Genomic DNA, 20535 nt, shown 5'->3' with positions numbered 1-20535 from the left:
CCCCGCCTGCTAGCCTGCTCCCTAAAATATCACCAGTTTGCTCCTTTCTATATATAGGGTGCCTACATTCTGCATGGACTGGTTGCATGGCAACCTGTGCAAACGGCTTTAGATACCCATCAGGTCCATAAATTACCATCTAGCATATAAATCCAACACATCACCTTGCCAACAAAGGTCCGTATAGTTAAAGCTATGGTTTTCCCAGTAGTGATGTATGGAAGTGAAAGCTGGACCATAAAGAAGGCTGATCGCCGAAGAATTGATGCTTTTGAATTATGGTGCTGGAGGAGACTCTTGAGAGTCCCATGGACTGCAAGAAGATCAAACCTCTCCATTCTGAAGGAAATCAGCCCTGAGTGCTCACTGGAAGGACAGATCCTGAAGCTGAGGCTCCAATACTTTGGCCACCTCATGAGAAGAGAAGACCCCCTGTTGGGAAAGATGGAGGGCCCAAGGAGAAGGGGATGATGGAGGACGAGATGGTTGGATAGTGTTCTTGAAGCTACCAGCATGAGTTTGACCAAACTGCGGGAGGCAGTGGAAGACAGGAGTGCCTGGCGTGCTCTAGTCCAGGGGGTCATGAAGAGTCGGACACGACTAAACAACTAAACAACAACAACAACATATATTCAACACAAAAAACAGCGACCATTTGTTGTTGACAAAGGACAGCTGGACATATAAAGGGCCCCATTACCTTCAGTAGCTTAGGGCCTCATCAAACCTCAATCTGGCCCTGCCCGCAAGGGATGGAGCCATCCTCCCAATACAGGGGCTTGGGCTGAATGCTCACAACTCTACTGGTACCCTGCCTCATCCCTGTCTCGCAAAGAGCAGCAGTGAGCAGGTGCTGGGAGCATGGCTCCCCCCAAATCACACCTGCTACTCTTACTTTTCACCTCAGAATCATCACGGCCTCAAAGTGGGGAGGCAGAGCATGGCCATAGTGGCTAGTCACCTTCGATAGCCCTGAATTTGCCTAATCCCCTTTTAAAGCCATCTAAGTCGGTGGCCGCCCCTGTCTCCAGTGGCAAGGAGTTCCGCAGATTAACTACGCACCGCGCGAAAAAGCAGTCAGTCACCCCTGGGGTATTACGAGGTCAGGTAAGCTATTGATCGATGAGTTCAGGCAGGTGGCGTGTCAGCAAAATTACCTTAGTGGAGAAGCCAGATTTCGGATCGAGCGTTTGTGGGATCACCACTTCGGAGTAAAGGTATTTAGAGGCTTCCATAAGTCCTGGGAAGAAAAGCAGTTTTTCAAAGGGCGAAAAGTGTTCTCAGAGACTTGTCATAAGCACACTGCCTTCGGAGCCAGAGAGGCAGGGCAGATGATGCTGAAAATTGCTCGGAACGCCTTTCCCGATTGGCCGGGAGCTCTGGACCAGTTCATCCCTATTTCTTAGTTATATAACGCTCTGTAGGTGCTCAGAGACACTCTTGGGTTTGTTATTTTATCTGCTCCAGAGCCAACACAAGCTAGCAGTGGTGTGGCGGTTAGAAGTGTTGGGCTAGGACCCGGGAGACCTGGGTTCAAATCTTCCCACTTGGCCGTCATGAAGCTCTCTGGGTGTGTCTTTGGGGGCCAGCCACTGCCTCTCAACCTAGCCTTTTTTCTGGGGGGGGGGTGTATTAATATTTTATTGAAAATGGTTCAATTTTAAAGAAATAAAGTGATACAAAGAGAAGAGAAGCAAGATAAAAGATATATATATATATATATATATATATATATATATGAATATATATGAAAAATACCCTAATCCATACATTCTTTTATAAATTTGATATTATCCTAATACACATGTAAATTAAGGTTACCAGATTTTTTGCAATTAATCCAGGGACACTTTTCAACTTCAATGGATTTTGTATGGGGACTGATTTATAAATCCGGGGACTGTCCTGGGAAATGGGGACGTCTGGTAACCTTAATGTAAATATCAATAGCCTACTACATTTTGTATAAACTCATTCCAAATATTGTCACATTTATCCAAACAAAGTCTACCCCTGTAAGCAGTCTAATTATTGTTGTTGTTGTTGTTGTTGTTGTTGTTGTTTTGTTGTTTATACCCCACCCATCTGGCTTTGTTTCCCAGCCACTCTGGGCGGCTTCCAGCAAAATATAAAAAATAATAATAAAATGCCAGAGATTAAAGATATAAGCTGCAAGTATCAGCAGATTGTTGATCCATTTATTAAGGGGGATCCTATCTAGGCCTATCTGCCTAGCCTACCTCACAGGGTTGATGTGGGGATTACCGTATTTTTTGCTCTATAAGACTCACTTTTTCCCTCCTAAAAAGTAAGGGGAAATGTGTGTGCGTCTTATAGAGCGAATGCAGGCTGCACAGCTGTCCCAGAAACCAGAACAGCAAGAGGGATTGCTGCTTTCGCTTCTGGGATTCAGAATATTTTTTTTCTGGTTTTCCTCCTCCAAAAACTAGGTGCGTCTTGTGGTCTGGTGCGTCTTATAGAGCGAAAAATACAGTAAATGTTGAGCTCCTTGGGGAGGAAAAGGTGGCATATATAAATGCAATACATAGAGCAGGAGACAAATAAACAAACAAACTGGATTTGGGGACCTGAGCATGTATGGACTTCTGGAGCTCCTCAGCTGGGACCCACAGAGGGAGAGACAGGGGAGGGGAAGGTCTCCCCCTTGAATGCCCCCCCCCCCACTTTTTACCCACCTGGGCCAAGGAGGAGAAGGAGCAGGAGCAGTACCCATGGGACCGACATGCCCTGCCCTGGCCGAGGCAAAGGGGGCCACATTCCCGGCCTCCAGCAGCTTTTGCCCCCCTCGGGTATCTCTCGGCAATGGGCCCCTCCCCAGAGCTCCAACTGTCACTCGGTTCCGATTCCAAACGCTCCGCCGCCAATCAAACCCCCGCAAGCCCCGCCTCTGGTCCCAGGGTCCGCCCCCTGAAGCCGCCGCCGGCCACTTGGGCTGCGAGCCTCTTGGGATGCCTGCCTGCCCATTAGCCCAAACTCCCACCCCAACCCTCAACCCTCTGACGGCCAACAGCTGTCAATCAGTGTCAAGCCCCGCCCTGTGCGTACTGTGGGGTGTATAACCTATAGCAGTCAAGTACAACATTCCTACAGTGGGCATGTTCGGGAATGTTTTATACGACAGGTGGATATGTCGAAATATATGAAAAAATGAAAAAAAAAATGTCCAGTAGCACCTTAGAGACTAAGTTTGTTCTTGGTATAAGCCATGGGTAGGCAACCTAAGACCAGGGGGCCAGATCCGGCCCAATCTAGCCCGCAGACGGTCCAGCAATCAGCATGTTTTTACATGAGTAGAATGTGTCCTTTTATTTAAAATGCATCTCTGGGTTATTTGTGGGGCATAGGAATTCGTTCATTCCCCCCTCCAAATAAAGTCCAGCCCCCCACAAGGTCTGAGGGACAGTGGACTGGCCCCCTGCTGAAAAAGTTTGCTGACCCCCGGTATAAGCTTTTGTGTGCATGCACACTTCTTCAGATACAGTGGTACCTCTGGTTACGTACTTAATTCATTCCGGAGGTCTGTTCTTAACCTGAAACTGTTCTTAAGCACCACTTTAGCTAATGGGGCCTCCTGCTGCCGCTGCGCCGCCGGAGCACAATTTCTGTTCTCATCCTGAAGCAAAGTTCTTAACTCGAGGTACTATTTCTGGGTTAGCGGAGTCTGTAACCTAAACCGTCTGTAACCTGAAGCATCTGTAACCTGAGGTACCACTGTACACACAAAAGCTTATACCAAGAACAAACTTAGTTGGTCTCTAAGGTGCTACTGGACATTTTTATTTTTTCTATATATTTTGACTTCATCAGACCAACCTGGCTACCTACCTGAAGGTGGATATGTGTCTATGTTTGGGTATGGACCTGTTGCATGTGGTAGTTATAAACGGAACCGTGTAGCATTGTCTTCCACAGAAGCAGAGTACGTCGCAGCTACAAAAGCGTCCCGAGAGGTTGACTGGCTGGATCAACTCATGAAGGACTTTGGGTTGGTGAGCAAGGGACCTGTTAAGCTGCTAGAGGACAATCAGAGTTGCACGAAGCCGTCTCTGAGTGAGAAGTTCCATGCGAGGACGGAACATATTGGGGTGAAGTACCACTACATACTCTCCTTCTGGGAATCTTCATACAATACAGTTCATTGCAGTCTAGATCTCTTGCCCTGATGAATGAAGCTCGCAATCTCTTTTCTTTTTTTCCCTTTTTCTTGAGGGTCTTTGCTGAAATACATATAGGTACAGTTTGGGACGAAAATACTTTTTTTTGGTAATATCATTTCGACTGACGCTGCCTAACTCACCCAAGGGATAGAAATCTTTTGGCCATCTTTCAAGATCCCCTTCAACACTTTTCAGCAAGGGTAAAAAGTTAACTTGAAATAATTCTGCCCATGATTTTGTGATGTTGACTCCCAAATATTTACTATATTGTGGGCAGAGTTTAAAACTCATATCAGTTTGTTTCTCGGCTTGTGCTTCTGAGGGGACATTCAAGCCTACCCCACTGTGCTGGTCCCGTGGGTTACCCGAGAGGCGAGGTCGAGGTCCGGTCCGTGGTCAAAGGCGCAACGTGGAGGCAGTCCGTAGAAACTGAATCGGGGTGCAGGGCAGGGAGTTGGGTGAAGTCAGGAACAGGCTTGCAAGCAGGGAGCCAGGGCGGGTCAGGAGCTCAGGCAGGAAACCACTCAGTGGATTTGTAACTGGCTGACTGACCGAACCCAAAGGGTGCTCATCAATGGTTCCTCTTCATCCTGGAGAAGAGTGACTAGTGGGGTGCCACAGGGTTCTGTCTTGGGCCCGGTCTTATTCAACATCTTTATCAACGACTTGGATGATGGACTCAAGGGCATCCTGATCAAATTTGCAGATGACACCAAACTGGGAGGGGTGGCTAACACCCCAGAGGACAGGATCACACTTCAAAATGACCTTGACAGATTAGAGAACTGGGCCAAAACAAACAAGATGAATTTTAACAGGTAGAAATGTAAAGTATTGCACTTGGGCAAAAAAAATGAGAGGCAGAAATACAAGATGGGTGACACCTGGCTTGAGAGCAGTACATGTGAAAAGGATCTAGGAGTCTTGGTTGACCACAAACTTGACATGAGCCAACAGTGTGACGCGGCAGCTAAAAAAGCCAATGCAATTCTGGGCCTCATCAATAGGAGCATAGCATCTAGATCAAGGGAAGTAATAGTGCCACTGTATTCTGCTCTGGTCAGACCTCACCTGGAGTACTGTGTCCAGTTCTGGGCACCACAGTTCAAGAAGGACACTGACAAACTGGAACGTGTCCAGAGGAGGGCAACAAAAATGGTCAAAGGCCTGGAAACGATGCCTTATGAGGAACGGCTAAGGGAGCTGGGCATGTTTAGCCTAGAGAAGAGGAGGTTAAGGGGTGATATGATAGCCATGTTCAAATATATAAAAGCGGACACGGAGCAATGGATTCAAACTACAAGAAAGAAGATTCCACCTAAACATTAGGAAGAACTTCCTGACAGTAAGAGCTGTTCGACAGTGGAATTTGCTGCCAAGGAGTGTGGTGGAGTCTCCTTCTTTGGAGGTCTTTAAGCAGAGGCTTGACAACCATATGTCAGGAGTGCTCTGATGGTGTTTCCTGCTTGGCAGGGGGTTGGACTCGATGGCCCTTGTGGTCTCTTCCAACTCTATGATTCTATGAAAGCAGGACAGGGTTCAGGTAGGAACTAGCAACCAACAATGTTGCTCCCGCAACTTGGGACTGGGGCTCGCTGGCTTTTATCTGCCCCGAGGCACAGGGCGGCCCCGATCCTCTGGTGACTCGCCTCTCCTGGCCTGGAGGCGAGTACTCCTCCTGTGGAAACTTAGCTCCCTCCGCCTCTCTGCCCTGAGCCTCTGCAGCTCAGGAGAGGCTAGAGGATTACTGGACCCAGAGGCAACCTCCACTTCCTCTGACAGGGCTGAGAGTGGAGCACCTGCAGGTAATGGGTCCTCCACCCCCTCAGGAGCCTTAGCAGACTCAGCTGGTGCCTGCACCTGAGGATCCAGCACAGGTGAGGACCCTTCAGGCTCATGCCCCAGCCCTGGCTCAGCTGGTTCTGGAGGCGGGGAATCCTGTGCAGGCTGGGATCCTTCAGGTTCAGCATCCAAGTCCGAATCCCAGACCATCACACTCGCAGAGTTGTTGCAGGGATTAAATTAGGAGGGTGGGAGGCCCACGTGCATTAACTTGAGCTCCTTGTAGAAAAGGGGAAGACATGACTGCATTGAATAAATAAATAAGGACCAGAGACTCCAGAGATCTGCATATGAAATTTATTAGGAAAAGAGAATCCTCGTTTTTGCCCCTTCACATCTATTCAGGGGAGGAAAAGGAGGCAGCCCAGCCCCCCTCCCAAAAAACCCAGAATGAATCAACTATCATTAAGAAAAGACAGGAAAGCAAATTGAAAATATTTTTCAACACGGTCCCCCCCGCCCCACGCAAAGAGAATATCCCTACTGACCTGACTCTCTCAAACAGTATCTACATGTTGGGATATATACTGTGTGTATATATATATATCTGCAGATACACACACACACACACGTGACAACACACCCACCCACGTTAAAACCAGTAAGGATATGGCCGCAATGGGCAAACACCAGTGTCACACAGGACACCTCGGTGTTCCTCTTTGTGTTGCTGTTGTTAAATACAGGACAACTATGCAGCAGGATTCGCACAGACACTCCTGTCACTCGTGGGGAGGCAGGGAGGGGCAGAGGATCGCCATTTTTATTATTATTTTTATTTTGTAATAAATGTGTAACACTTGAATGGTTCTCGGGAGCCCTTGCGTTGTTGTTAGAGTGAGAGAGGACTGATACCGAAAAAGACCCGTTTTTCCCAAAGATAGAAACTGGCAGTGATGACGGGAACCGGACGATGCAGAACGCCAGGGAAATCTCAGCAAAGATTCGTGTGAGCCGCGTTGCAAAAGGGACCGTGCGTGAGTGCAAAATGAAACAGGCCAGAGAGAAAATGAGGAACTAGGGCATCCATTTGCCAACCAGGCGCCCTCCAGGTGTTATGTACTACAATGCCCATCAGCCCCTGCCAGCGCAGAGGGGATGGCTGAGGACGATGGTCGTGGTAGTCCCAAACTCCTGGTGGGCAAAGACTGGTCTAGCGCGTTAATGCTCGAGGCTGTAAAGATGACGTTGTCAACGGACAGAGCTCAAATGCCTGATTGAGAAGGTGAACTTTGACATTCCTCCAGTGCAGGGGGTTGGACTACGTGGCCTCTGGAGGTCCCATCCAGCTCTACAATTCTGTGATTCAGAATGTCCAGAGTTTCAAACATGATGGGTATGGAAGGCGGCTTTCTCTTCTTCAAGCGAAGGAGAAGGAGACCCCCACTCTCTAACTTTGATACCCTTTTTGAAAACAGCTCATCTGAAAGTAACGCGTTCCTGCTTTGCAAGGGGTACGACTAGATGAGCATTAGGGGGCCCTTCCAAGTAGACAAATTCTATGACGCTGCTGAAAAACTCCGCCGGTGCCCATTTATGCTCCTTCTCCGTGCCATGTCCCCTCTCTTTGTCCTCGAGGTGGTTCTCGGCCTCATATCCCCACACTGCGATCGAACCTCCATGGCCCAGGTAAGCCACGGGACTTTCTTTGCAAACGCCTCGGCAAAAAAAAAAGACACGTGGACCACCGTATCGCCAGCAGGCAGAGACGGGCCCGCGGGGAGAAGGGAGGTGGTTTGGAGAAGTGCCAACATCTTTGGCACAGATAAGATGCAAAGAAAGCAGGGAAGACGGAGATGGGAAGGTGGCTTTCTGCACCCACAAAACTTTCCCAAAGCAAGGCCAGTTTCAGCGGAGACCTGGTTTTAAAAATTTTGTATTTTGAAGGGAACCCACCCATGTGCCTGCTACATGTTCCTCTTAGGTTCTTAAACAAGTTTTCAGGAGTGGCACCCTACAGCTAGCATTTCCAGCTATTCATCACTTTGCTCTTGTGTTTGGTCCAGAGTGGAGACTCAAGCAAGGAATCATCCCTCTGCCCATCACTTTTAAGAGAAAGAGGGGAGAGGGTGGGAATCACGCTGCCTTAGCACTGCTGCAACACGCCTCTCTGGCTTTGCTCCTCGTCCTGAGATTCTCTGCCAAGCGGCTTTCAAAATGGCAATTTAGCGAGCGCAAAAGGCCTTCAGCAGCATCAGGAATGCAAATCAAACCCCTTCTTCTTTTAGCCTGGCATCCTTCAACCCAGAAGTCCCAGCCATACTTGGGTGCTGGATAGTTAAACTATGGAACTCTCTGCCACAGGAGGCAGCGACGGCCATGAACCTAGATGGCTTTAAAAGAGGATCAGACAAATTCATGGAGGAGGCTATCGGTTCTGTTGATGCTATTCTAGGCTGCATCAACAGAAATCTAGTGTCCAGCTCAAACGAAGTCATAGTCCAACTCTATTCTGCCTTGGTCAGATCACACCTGGAGTTCTGTGTCCAATTTGGGGCACCACAATTTAAGAAGGATGTTGACAAGCTGGAATGGGTGCAGAGAAGGGCGACCAAGATGATCAAGAGTCTGGAAACCAAGCCTGATGAGGAACGGTTGAAGGAGCTGGGGATGTTTAGCCTGGAGAAGAGGAGACTGATATGACAGCCATCTTCAAATCTGGAAGATGGAGCAAGTTTGTTTTCTCCTGATCTGGAGGGTAGGACTCGAACCCATGGCTTCAAGTTACAAGAAAGGTGAGTCCGACTTAACATCAGGAAGAACTTTCTGATGGAAAGCTGTTCAACAGTGGAACTGTCTCCCACAAGAGCTGGTGGCCATCTCCTTCCTGGGAGGTTTTTATGCACAGGTTGGAGGGCCATCTGTCATGAATGATCCAGTTGAAATTCCTGCGTTGGAGGGGGTTGGACTAGATGGCCCTGGGGGCCCCTCCTGACTTCGCAGTTCTATGTTTCTATGAAATCACACCCCTTCTTTGAGCCTGACATTCCTCAACCCAGAAGTCCCAGCCATATTTGGGTGTTGGATAGTTAATCTATGGAACTCCCTGCCACAGGAGGCAACAATGACCACTATCCTAGATGGCTTTAAAAGAGGATTGGACAAATTCCTGGAGACAGCTGTCAATAACCACTAGCCTCGATGGATGTGGTCTGCCTGCAAGGTTAGAGGCAGTGATGCTTCTGAACACCAGTTGCCTTTGCATTTAGCTTAGTGCGTCATCTGAAGCTGGGACAATAGATTAGATCTCTCCACCTTAACAACCTGTAACCATTGGTCAAACCTTGGCTACTGATTGTGGTTATGGATGAGCAGGGGTGAGGGAGAAATTCAATTCACATTGCAAGGTGAATCTCCTTAATTTACGGTTTCCGAAGCAATACATAAACTGGAGCACAGCTGCCTTTTGAAATCTGCACGTCTCTGAATTTTGCAGATCTGCTCTCCAGCCAAGCGTACAAAGATCCCCACGCTCAGCCGACGTGCGCTTCAAAATGTGTATATTGGTGAAAATAATTTACAAAAGTGCACGTTAGGCAAAAATCGCATACAAAAATATTCACACGGGGGGGTGATCTGCGCTGAAATGGCGATGGTTTTTCACAAGGACGATATTGCAAACTGATGTGAAAATGCGGGGAATTTAAGATCGGGGGAAATGAGAAATTGAGAGAAGCTGGAATTGTCAGACTCGCCCATCCCCAGGGAGGAAACGCCTTAATCAAGATCCTAGGTTTGGATGACACGCTAAGCCAAACCATGGTTTTGTTTTTATGCACCTAGCAAGTTTCCTGCATTGATTTCCTGGTCTGAGCTTTGGGTTCTCCAGCGAACTCTTGCTTTCCCCATAACCTGCTGATACCCTGCCCCACAAGCACCCGCAGCCTAGTCCATAAAGGCTTCAAATTGTCAACAGGACCCCTGCTACCGCTCCCATGGCATCGTGCAATTCAGGGCCTGCCAGGCACCGGAAGCTTGTTCCGGACCCAATCCAGGAGCAGTACTACCTTTCCGGGGATCAAGAGGATGCCTGAGGAATTAACCTCCAAATTATTTGTAGAGCTGTCTAGGGTTGAAGAGAAGGCAGCCCATCACTGACTCGACTGTTTGGGCCCTGGACTCCAAATGGCTTAGCAACCTGAAAGTTCAATGCCAGGAACGAGAACGCTTTGTTTCAAAAGAAGACGGAGAAGAAACTGGAAGCCTGAACTCAGTGAACCACGATTTGCTAAAGGGGTGGATGGATCTCCTTCGACTACAGACCTGGCTGGTTCGGTTGAGAATACCGAAAGAGAAAGGTGTCCTTTCAAGCCTAGAATTGGGACAGAACAATTCTAGAGCTGTATTTCCAGCTGTTTTTGGACTACAGTTCCCATCATCCCTGACCACTGGTCCTGCTTAGATGATAGGAGTTGTAGTCCAAAAAAAGATGGAGACCCAAATTTGGGGAACTTTGGACTGGATGGTCCTCAGGGTTTCTTCCAACTCTGCAATTCTGTGGTTATCCTTTGGCAGCGGGTGGCAAGTCTAAGTGCCAGGTTCAATCCTGGTATCTCTAGATAGACCCCTGGGTGGGTCACTGCCAGCCAGTGTGGGCATTACTGAGTGTGTGGGACCAGAGGCGCAAGACAGTAGTTCCATGTGAAACAGCTCTCAGCCCTGACTATGAGAAGAAATTGCATTTCTGGGTATAGGAGAGGGTGGTGAGGTGGGCTGCATTCTGCCGGGGCAGTTTTACCTGTTGCTGATCACATTTAGCATTTAAAGCCCTAAACGACTCTGCTACCAGAGTTGGGGAACACACGCACATCTCACCAGGCTACCCAAAGATGACTGCCTGACCAGACGCTGACGACGAGCGGGTGAGTCAAGTGGGTTGGGTGGTGTGGGGCGGGGGTGTGTGTCGTGCATTCATCCCACTCAACTGCGCGAGGAAGCTTAGAAACGACAGCAAGCTGGCAGGCTCCTAGTCCTCATGGAGGAAGCCGGTCTGCGAGGTGTTGCGGGGTGGGGTGAGGTGTAGGTATCTGACAGGAGGAGCATGGAGAGTGGGGAGAGGGAGGTGGGTGGCGATGGAAGGGGATGCCTGCGGCGGGGAGAGCACATTGTATATATAAATAAGAAGAACCCCCCTTTTTTTGTTTGTTTCCAAAATCAGCCCCGTTGTTTTCCCGGAAGGGAAAAGGGTTGCAAAGTTGCACTTGTGTGTGTCCGGATTCCTCCCCAAGCGGGGAGGTGCCTGGGGGCGTCATTCTGCCTCCATGTGCCCGTCTTCTGAGTCCAGGCACCCGTTCATCTTGAGGCCGTTGTTCTCGCCCATTGTTTGCAGGTCGTATTCCTCGTCCAGAAAGTCCAGGGAGTTGTTGCTGGGGAGGCCCCGGATGGTGAACTTGTGCGAGACCTTCATCCAGTGCTCCCGGTTGCTGGCCACCCTCTCGTACAACTCGGCCGACTTGGGGAAGAGGTCGTTGAGGACCCTGGGGGGGGGGCGGGGGAGAAAGAGAGAGACAGAGAAGGTCCAACAATATCCATGTCGATGAACAAACAATATGGAGTCGTAGCTATGAGCTAATAATAATAATAATAATACAGTCATACCTCGGGATAAATGTGCTTCAAGTTAAGTATTTTTGGGTTGCGCTCCAAATGACGTCATGCGTATGCACGGAAGCGGCGAAACGTGACCCACGCGCGCGCAGACGCGGGTTGCGTTTGCTTCAGGAGGCGAATGGGGTTCCGGGATGGATCCCGTTCGCATCCCGAGGTACCACTGTAATAATAAATTTTATTTATACCCCGCCCTCCCCAGCCAAGACCAGGCTCAGGGTGGCTAACACCCGATATAAAAACAAATTGATTGAAATACAACTTAGAAACAACATTAAAATGCAGCCTCATTTCAGTAGAAACTCAAATCAAAAACTTTTTGGGGATGAAAATGTCAAATCTTCACCAAGGCCAACTATCCAGACTGGTCCTACATGGGCCAGAAAAAAGCCAGGGAAGTCCCCAAATAGGAGTTCCATCACAGAAGGAGAAAGGAAAGAGGGGGAGGGAATCAAGTTGATTCCAAGCCAAAGGCCAGGCGGAACAACTCTGTCTTACAAGCACCTGCGGAAAGAAATCAGATCCCGCGGAGATAACCAGAGCACGCACCACTGTGGCCAGACAGAGCTTTACTCCAGATTGCAGCCCCCCTCCCTCCACGATCCTCTCCCGCCCCCCAAGCACTCACTTGTAGATGGGCATGGCAATGTGCTCCATGAAGCTGATCTGCAGCTCCGGGATGTAGGCTTTTTCCCGGTCCATCATCTCCATCGGCCGGTTGCCCATGGCCTTCTCCTGCAGAGAAATCGGATTTTCAAGTCGACAAGGCACAGCTCACTTCCCTGCTTTCCTGTGAGCCCAGAGAGCTGAGGAATGACCCCCACCTGACTTTCCACACTCTCGGGGAGAAACAGAGAGCCTACCCCCTCCATGTGTTGAACCCTAGCACCCATCAGCCCCAGCCAGAATGGAAGTTGTAGTCCAGCGACAACTGGATCACAAAAGGCTCCCCTTTCTTGCACCATGGAATAACCAACAGACTCCCTTGGAAGATTATGAAGTCTCCTTCACTGGAGGTTTTTAAGCAGAGCTTGGGTGTCCATCTGCCTGGGATGCATTAGCCATGATTCCTGCGTTGCAGCGGGTTGGGCTAGATGACCCCTGAGATCCCACCCAACTCTAGAATTCTGTGACTCTCCGATCTTTCCAAATCCAGCCCAGATCCAGAGATAATTCTGTCGTTTTTGAATGTGGAGGCATCATTGCAATGTTTCCACGTGATGCTGCAATACAGGAGGACTCTTGCGAGCATGGATGAGTTGAGATCGTGCCCTGGATGTGCTTAACTAAATTCATACAAATCCCAAGTTGGGGGGGATTTTGTCTAAGGAGAAGAGAGCCCTCCTCAGCAACACGGTCTTCAAAAAACGCTGCAGATAAGCATCTTCTGCGAGTGAAACGATGTCTCTAATTTCACCGTCCGTGGAAAATCTAAGGCTGTACATACTGCTCTGTAACCAAATGTCTCTGAGAAGTTTGTAACAACAACAAAAATAATTTATTATTTATACCCCGCTCATCTGGCTGGGTTTCCCCAGCCACTCTGGGCAGCTTCCAACCGAATATTAAAAACAATACAGGGTCAGACATTAAAAACTTCCCTAAACAGGGCCTTTCAGTTGTCTTTTAAAAGTAAAATAGTTGCTTATTGCCTGGACATCTGATGGGATGGCATTCCACAGGGCGGGTGCCACCACCGAGAAGGCCCTCTGCCTGGTTCCTGTAACCTCGCTTCTGGCAGGGAAGGAACTGCCAGAAGGCCCTCGGAGCTGGATCTCAGCGTCCAGGCTGGACGATGGGGATGGAGACGCTCTTTTGGATATACTGGACAGAGGCCGTTTAGGGCTTTAAAGGTCAGCACCAACGCTTTGAATTGTGCTCCAAAATGTACTTGTAAGACCCTGAAAGTTAAACTTCCTGCAACGAATACAAGCTCAGAGGCAGAGAAAGATCTGCCATCATCCAGTGTTGAATCAGGAGTTTAATGTTGCAATGCACAGCCAGAGTGGTGCATCTGGTGGTGCCAAGTCTCCTGATTGCCTGGATTGGAATCCAAACCTTTGCAACTCAGAAAACCTCCAACTGGAGAGGTGCATGAGGACTCAAAAGTTCTCTCCTGGTTCAGATTGTAACCTAATTTTCCCCCTCTCATTTACCCATCTAGGATCTGCAGCAGCAGGAGAAGTGGGAGCAGGCAAGGTCTTTTCCCCAGCATACTCTCCATCTCTCCTTGTCAGCTCAGATGATTCTTAGCAAGATCCCGGGCACCTTGGGAAATCTGATTTTCCCAGGGCACCTGATGTTCTTTCTACGAGGGAGATCTGGGATCTGCAGCAGCAGCAGGAAAAGTGGAAGCAGGGAAGAAGGTTTCTTCCTCAGCACACTCTCCCTTTCTCCTTGACAGCTTGGATGAGGTTTAGCAAGATCCTGGGCACCCTGGGAAATCTGATTTTCCCAGAGCACCCGATGATCTTTCTACAAGAGAGACCTCCCAACCACCGTTTCTAGCTCTGTCAGGCCTGGTAAGGGGTCAGCAAGGATCTGGGCAAGGGGCTTATTGGGGGGGGGGGGGAGAGAGGTGTACATGCGTTGTCTCAGGAGAGTTTTCTTACGTACCAGATCTCCTTGGGAGAAGAACTCCTTGTAGATCAACTCCTGGAAAGCAAAAGTCATGGTTTAGGCAAGTTTTAATTAATTTCCTCAATGTGAAGTCATCTGGCCACCTTCTTCCCTGCTCAGGCGAGCCAGCACCCTTGGAGATATGTGCCCCCGACTGTTTGCCCAAATTTCAGCCTCTGACTCTGACTATTGGTATGCGCTACCCGCAACTGTTTCCTCTGCCTGGCAGTGGAGCCCCAGAGTCTTGGGAAGGGTTTTTTAATAATAATAATAATAATAATAATAATACTAAATTTTTATTTATACCCCACCCTTCCCAGTTCAGAAAACTGGGCCCAGGGCGGCTAACAACAAATTTAAAACACTTAATTGATGCAACAAAAAGCAGCATAAAATACAGTATAAAACGTGAATAACAATAAATTCAGAATTCAAAAATCAATTTAGGGGGGAAGATCCATCCAATAAACATTCGATGGTCACCAGGGCTAGCTGGCTAAATTAGTCCTATTTGGGCCAGCGAGGAGACCAGGGGAGAATTAGCTGTGGGATCCCAGAGCGGGTAATCTCTATAAAAAGAGGAGGGGGAGGGAAGGAAGGGGAATAAAAGATCAGGCCAGGTTCAAATTGAAAGCCAGGCGGAATAGCTCTGTCTTACAGGCCCTGCGGAAGGAAGTTAAATCCTGCAGGGCCCTGGTCTCCTGGGACAGAGCATTCCACCAGGTCGGAGCCATCACTGAGAAATTTTCCCTTGCCCTACCACCCAATAGCCTTTTAAAAACAGAGACGCCGTGATTTAAACAGGCACATTCTGCATGCAAAATTCAGGCTACTAGTAGAGTGTCAATATGGTTCAAACAATATCCAAGGATCCCTAAGCAATTAGCGTAACTCCTTTTCTAACCTCCTGGCAGCAGTGCAACAAGTAAAGCTTTTCTAGGCATAGAGAAACAGGCACCCAGATGTCTGTAGGAAACTCGCGGTCCAACAGCACCCTACCCTCTTCTGCGCTTGCCAGCAAAATTAAGTTAAACAGCAAAATGAAAGTATGACTGCCTCTGACTGTACAGGCAGAGCATAGCCTCTCTCATGGCTTGCAGGCACCAATAGCCTGGTGCTCCTTCAATAATTTGTTTAATCTTCCTTTAAAGCTTTCCATTGTGGTGGCTATCACTGCTTCCTGTGGCAGGGAGTTCCACAGTTTCGTTTCATTTTGCTTTTAATTTGCACGCTGCCTTTCTATATTGCTACACACAAGACGGTTTACAAGCTGCAAAAAACAACAACAAAATGGGCAGCAAAGAACACACACCTAATAACAATACAGTCGTACAAACGCTTTGGTTCTCAAACTCCGAAAACACAAAGTAAGTGTTTTTGAACAATTTTTGGAAGCCGAACGTCCGATGCGGCTGTCGGCTATTGTTTCCGGGGCGCCTGCACCAATCAGAAGCTGCGCCTTGGTTTTCGAACATTTTGGAAGTCAAAAGGACTTCCAGAACAGATTAAGTTTGGCGCTTTTGTTTTTGCTATTTATTTTGCGTTTTTGTTTTTCAGGCTTTTTCGGTTAATTTGTTTTTGTGGCTGCGTGGAACCCAATTCAGCTACTGATTGATTGTGTGACTGCGGGAATGGATAAAAGCCCCCCCCCCCCCATCCAAACAATGACTATTATCAGTGCAGCAAAGGGGAATTTTTTTTTCTCACTTTTATCATCTACAATACTGTCTAATTTATTTTCTCGGCCAATAAAGTGAGATGAGCACCACAACCCCAGAGTCGTTCACGACTGGACCTAACGGTCAGGGGTCCCTTTAACTTTATCTTACATTGATTATTGCTTTCATTTTATGGATCAGTGGTCTCATTAGGTAGTAAAATTCATGTTAAATTGCTGTTTTAGGGGTTGCTTTTAAAAGTCTGGGATGGATTAATCCATTTTGCATTACTTTCTATGGGAAAGCGCACCTTGATATTGGAACGCTTTGGTTTTGGAATGGATTTCCGGAACGGATTAAGTTTGAGAACCAAGGTACCACTGTAGAAAAAAGCTACAATAACTTTAAAATAAACGACATATCAAATAAAGCAATATTCAATAACCCATTAGAACATAATAGTAAGCAGCAAAATGACATATCAGCAAATAATAATGAAACAGTTTACACTTAACAATTCCAATAAATTATAATCAATAGGAATATTGGCAAGTCACAATGCACAAAATACCACAAAACATACAGAAAGAAATCCTGAATCTTCCAACATTCCCCGAGTTCTTGTGCAGGCACAGGCAAACTCGGCCCTCCCAATGTTTTGGGACTACAACTCCCATCATCCCTGACCACTGGTCATGTTAGCTAGGGATGATGGGAGTTGTAGTCCCAAAAACATCGGGGGGGGGGGCAAGTTTGCCAATGCCTGTCCTAGTGTTATGAGAGAGGCAGAAAAACCTTTCTGTTCCCGACATGCCACGCGTGATTTTACACACCTCTGACTCGCCTTTCCCCAGAATTGAAAAAACCCTGGAGGTGGCGACCATTCCTCATGAGGATGCAGAGGTGAGAAGGCTACCTTGTCATGTATGATCTGGTCGAGATTCCTACATTTCAGGGGGCTGGACTGGATGACCCTGGGGGGACCCCCCCTTCCAACTCTACAGCTCTAGGATTCCCACACTCACCGCGATCTTGCGGGTGGTCTTCCAGCCTTTGGTCTGGTCCGAGAGGTCGCACGAGGTCATGAGAAGGCAGAGAAGGAGGCTGTGGTGCTGCTTGTTTTTGGGGTCGTAGCCAACTGGAAAGGGCGAGAGGTGGAGGAGGTCTCATTTTCTGGACTCCGCAGAGACAGCACAAGGCCAGCAAGACCCTCTCCCCAAAGAAACGAGGCCTGGAAGGTGTGGGGTCTCTGTTCTATCCCCCCCCCCCCGCCATAGCCCTTAGGAGAATCACACCTTGGTTTTAAACACACTGTAAGGTAGTCTCAGGGACGCGGGTGGCGCTGTGGGTTAAACCACAGAGCCTAGGACTTGCTGATCAGAAGGTCGGCGGTTCGAATCCCCGTGACGAGGTGAGCTCCCGTTGCTCGGTCCCTGCTCCTGCCTAACTAGCACTTCGAAAGCACGTCAAAGTGCAAGTAGATAAATAGGTACTGCTCCAGCGGGAAGGTAAACAGTGTTTCCGTGTGCTGCTCTGGTTCGCCAGAAGCGGCTTAGTCATGCTGGCCACATGACCCGGAAGCTGTACGCTGGCTCCCTCGGCCAATAAAGCGAGATGAGCACCATAACCCCAGAGTCGTCCGCGACTGGACCCAATGGTCAGGGGTCCCTTTACCTTTTAAGGTACTCTCTATGGGAGTATATTGTATTTAATTATGGAAGTATCAGAGTTTTTAGGGGGTTAACCAGGCTGGGATAGGTGGGATAGTAGGCTGCTTGGGTTTTGAATGTCTTATGTAGATTTTTCAATTTCGTTGTTCTGTATGGGACAATGACAATAAAGATTATCGTATCGTAAGGGATTCAGAATCACAATCCATTGCCTGTGATTGAATCCCCACCCCCTAAAAAACAGAACTGGGTAAAAATAAGTATTTGGGCCACAGAAAGAAAGCAGCTTCTCAAGCCAAACAGGTGCCACCTGACTTTATTAAATATAAGCCCCTATTGTCAGAAACGTGAGATCTGGTCCTGCTTTGCGGAGGGTTGGACTAGATGACCCCGGGTCCCTTTCAACTCTCCGTCCCACAACATGGGAAAAGTAATCACTTTTTGGAAGAGGGCCATGAAGATTTCTAATGCAGAAAGACTGGAAATCTAAACAAAATATAAGCCGTTGTAGGAACTTTTGTTACTTCTGATTAGATGTTATTTTTATTAGATTCTTTTGTGATTTTTTTCTCTTTTGTTTCAATAAATGGTTTTTAATGTTGTATTTCAAATTGTTGCAACCTGCCCCGGGTCCTTAGCACGAAGGGTATGTAATAAATAATAATATTATTAATAGCACGAGACTCTTAATCCCAAGATTGTGGGTTCAAGTGCCACATTGGGTGAAATATTCCTGTATGACGGGGTTGGGCTGGATGACCCTCAGGGTCCCTTCCAACTCTACAATTTTTTTTATTTCGTGATTCGGCGCTTCAAAATCTGGTTTCTTTAGGACTTTGCCTTTGTTTTCTTTCTAGCTCTCATCCCCCTAGGGATCATAGCTGTCAACTTTTCCCTTTTCTTGCGAGGAATACTATTCGGAATAAAGGAATTTCCCTTAAAAAAAGGGAAATGTTGACAGCTATGCTAGGGATGTGTCTGAAAAGATGAAGGTGGAGGGAGCAGTGTGTTTTAAGTTTTTGTGCGTTACTGGAAAACCGGGCTAACTTCTTCTATGGTTCATACCTAATATTTCCTGTGGGCTAGACTGAATTGTGTATTCGAGGAAGATATTTCAACACAAGAAAACCAATAGATCCTAGCCCCGGGTTCTGTTTCCTTGTCATAAGACAGGAATAAATTGTTGTTGTAGTAGTAGTTGTGTGAGTGTGTGTAGCTATTATGTAGGGAGACTCCCTTTCAACTTTAGAAATCTGGTGGCCACGCCCTTCACATCTGGCTCCACCTGGGATGTCGGAGGCTTAATGCTGTCCAGCTGGCATAGATAAGACTCCGGGCTCCCAGCCAGTTCCAAACTATTTGATTTATTTGACAAAGTTCAAACATACATCTCCAGCGTTTCAATTAGCGTCCGTCCCGTTGTTGTGCAGTTGCCGCCTCAAATCTTTCTTCTTCCTTTTCCGTACCCAGCATGCAAGTCTGCGGAAACTCCTCCCCTGACTTCCTCTGTGTACAGAATGACTTGTTCCAGGCTCATCCTCCTCCCCCTCTACGTCAGACCCACTGTCAGACGACAGGCTGCTGATAATCTCTTTAGGCTCTCTATAACTGCTGGTTTCTGTCCTTTCATCTTTTCCCGTTTGCCTCTCCCTGACATGGGAGGCCCCAGACAGGTGAACCCCTGGTTACCTTCAGCCATTTTCTGGAGGTCTTTGAAGATCCTCAAGTGGTGAGCAAGGTCTGTAGCCAGGATAATGTCTCTCATCAAGTCCAGCATCCTTTGGTAATCCTATTGGGACAATAAGACTGGAAGTTGAGGGGTGTAACATCACCAAAGCAGTTAAGTACAACATTCCCTGTTTGCCCAGAGTGGACACACAGGGGAATGTTGCTCCAGCCAGGAGGACTTACTGTCACACCTGGTCCAGAGCATCCTCCCCCTGCGTGTGACCAGGTAGATGGGCACGACCCTGGGAGTCCTTATAAAGGGGCTAGTCACGCAGCCATCTTCCCCTTACTCTCTTGGTCTTGCTTACTTGATGTCTTTTGTTGTCTGCTGCAGCCGGAAATTTCTACACATCACTTGGGAAGACAGGCAAACAAATACCAGTGTACTGGAAGGAGCAAAGATCACCAGTGTTGAAGCAATGATTCTTCAACATCAGCTTTGTTGGGCTGATTGTGTTGTGCAGATGCCTGATGATCGTCTTCCAAAGCAACTACTCTATTCCGAATTTAAAAATGGAAGGCTTAATACCGGTGGTCAACAAAAGAGGTTCAAAGACTCTCTCAAGGCAAATTAACAAAAATAGGGTATAAACACCAACAATTGGGAAACACTGGCCTGCAAGTGCTCCAATTGGAGAACAGCCTTTACCAAAGGTGTCATGGGCTTGGAAGACACTCGAACTCAGGATGCAAGGGAGAAACGTGCTACAAGGAAGGCACACTTGGCAAATCCACACCGTGATCAACTCCCGCCTGGAAACCAATGTCCCCACTGTGGAAGGACATGTGGATCCAGAACTGGCCTCCACAGTCACTTGCGGACTCATTGTTAAAACCGTGTTCATGGAAGACAATCTTACTCGGCTACGAGGGATTGACAAAGAAGAAAGACAAGGGCTCAGAGGATGAACCCACACATTTCTCTGTAACTGTAACTACAAGCTCATGCCTGCCTTCAGGATCATACTGTGAACTGAATGTAAGTAAACCTTATCGTGACATTTAAAAGAAGACTGTTGTGTCATTATTGTTTTTAAGAGGGAACTAAAGGGGATTTTAGGGGACGCGGGTGGCACTGTGGGTTAAACCACAGAGCCTAGGGCTTGCCAATCGGAAGGTCGGCGGTTCAAATCCCCGCGATGGGGTGAGCTCCCGTTGCTTGGTCCCTGCTCCTGCCTACCTAGAAGTTCAAAAGCACGCCAAAAAGTGCAAGTAGATAAATAGGTACCGCTC

The 20535-nt window shown here is 47.9% G+C and overlaps 2 protein-coding genes across 7 annotated transcripts in view; both read right to left on the bottom strand.

Moving 5' to 3' along the window:
• The window catches only part of LOC308475101 (disintegrin and metalloproteinase domain-containing protein 9-like), a 40451-nt gene extending 37595 nt beyond the window's left edge, over window positions 1-2856 (bottom strand). For both annotated transcript variants that reach the window (XM_081002003.1, XM_081002004.1), the window contains exons 1-2: window positions 2697-2856; window positions 1158-1240 (exon numbers count right to left, since the gene is read on the bottom strand). In XM_081002003.1, coding sequence (XP_080858129.1) covers window positions 1158-1240; window positions 2697-2778 — 165 coding nt within the window. In that variant the 5' untranslated portion in view covers window positions 2779-2856. The remainder of the gene's footprint in view (window positions 1-1157; window positions 1241-2696) is intronic.
• Window positions 2857-6303: 3447 nt separating this feature from the next.
• Window positions 6304-20535, bottom strand: part of PDE2A (phosphodiesterase 2A) — a 374629-nt gene continuing 360397 nt past the window's right edge. For all 5 annotated transcript variants that reach the window (XM_081001873.1, XM_081001875.1, XM_081001876.1 and 2 more), the window contains 5 exons: window positions 19264-19363; window positions 16930-17042; window positions 14244-14282; window positions 12256-12362; window positions 6304-11497 (listed from right to left, as the gene is read on the bottom strand). In XM_081001873.1, coding sequence (XP_080857999.1) covers window positions 11269-11497; window positions 12256-12362; window positions 14244-14282; window positions 16930-17042; window positions 19264-19363 — 588 coding nt within the window. In that variant the 3' untranslated portion in view covers window positions 6304-11268. The remainder of the gene's footprint in view (window positions 11498-12255; window positions 12363-14243; window positions 14283-16929; window positions 17043-19263; window positions 19364-20535) is intronic.

This window comes from Podarcis pityusensis (genome assembly GCF_964106645.2).
Source record: "Podarcis pityusensis genome assembly, chromosome: 4".
NCBI classification, from domain to species: domain Eukaryota; kingdom Metazoa; phylum Chordata; class Lepidosauria; order Squamata; family Lacertidae; genus Podarcis; species Podarcis pityusensis.
Note: the sequence above shows the minus strand (reverse complement) of the source record. Positions and strands in the feature narration are given on the sequence as shown.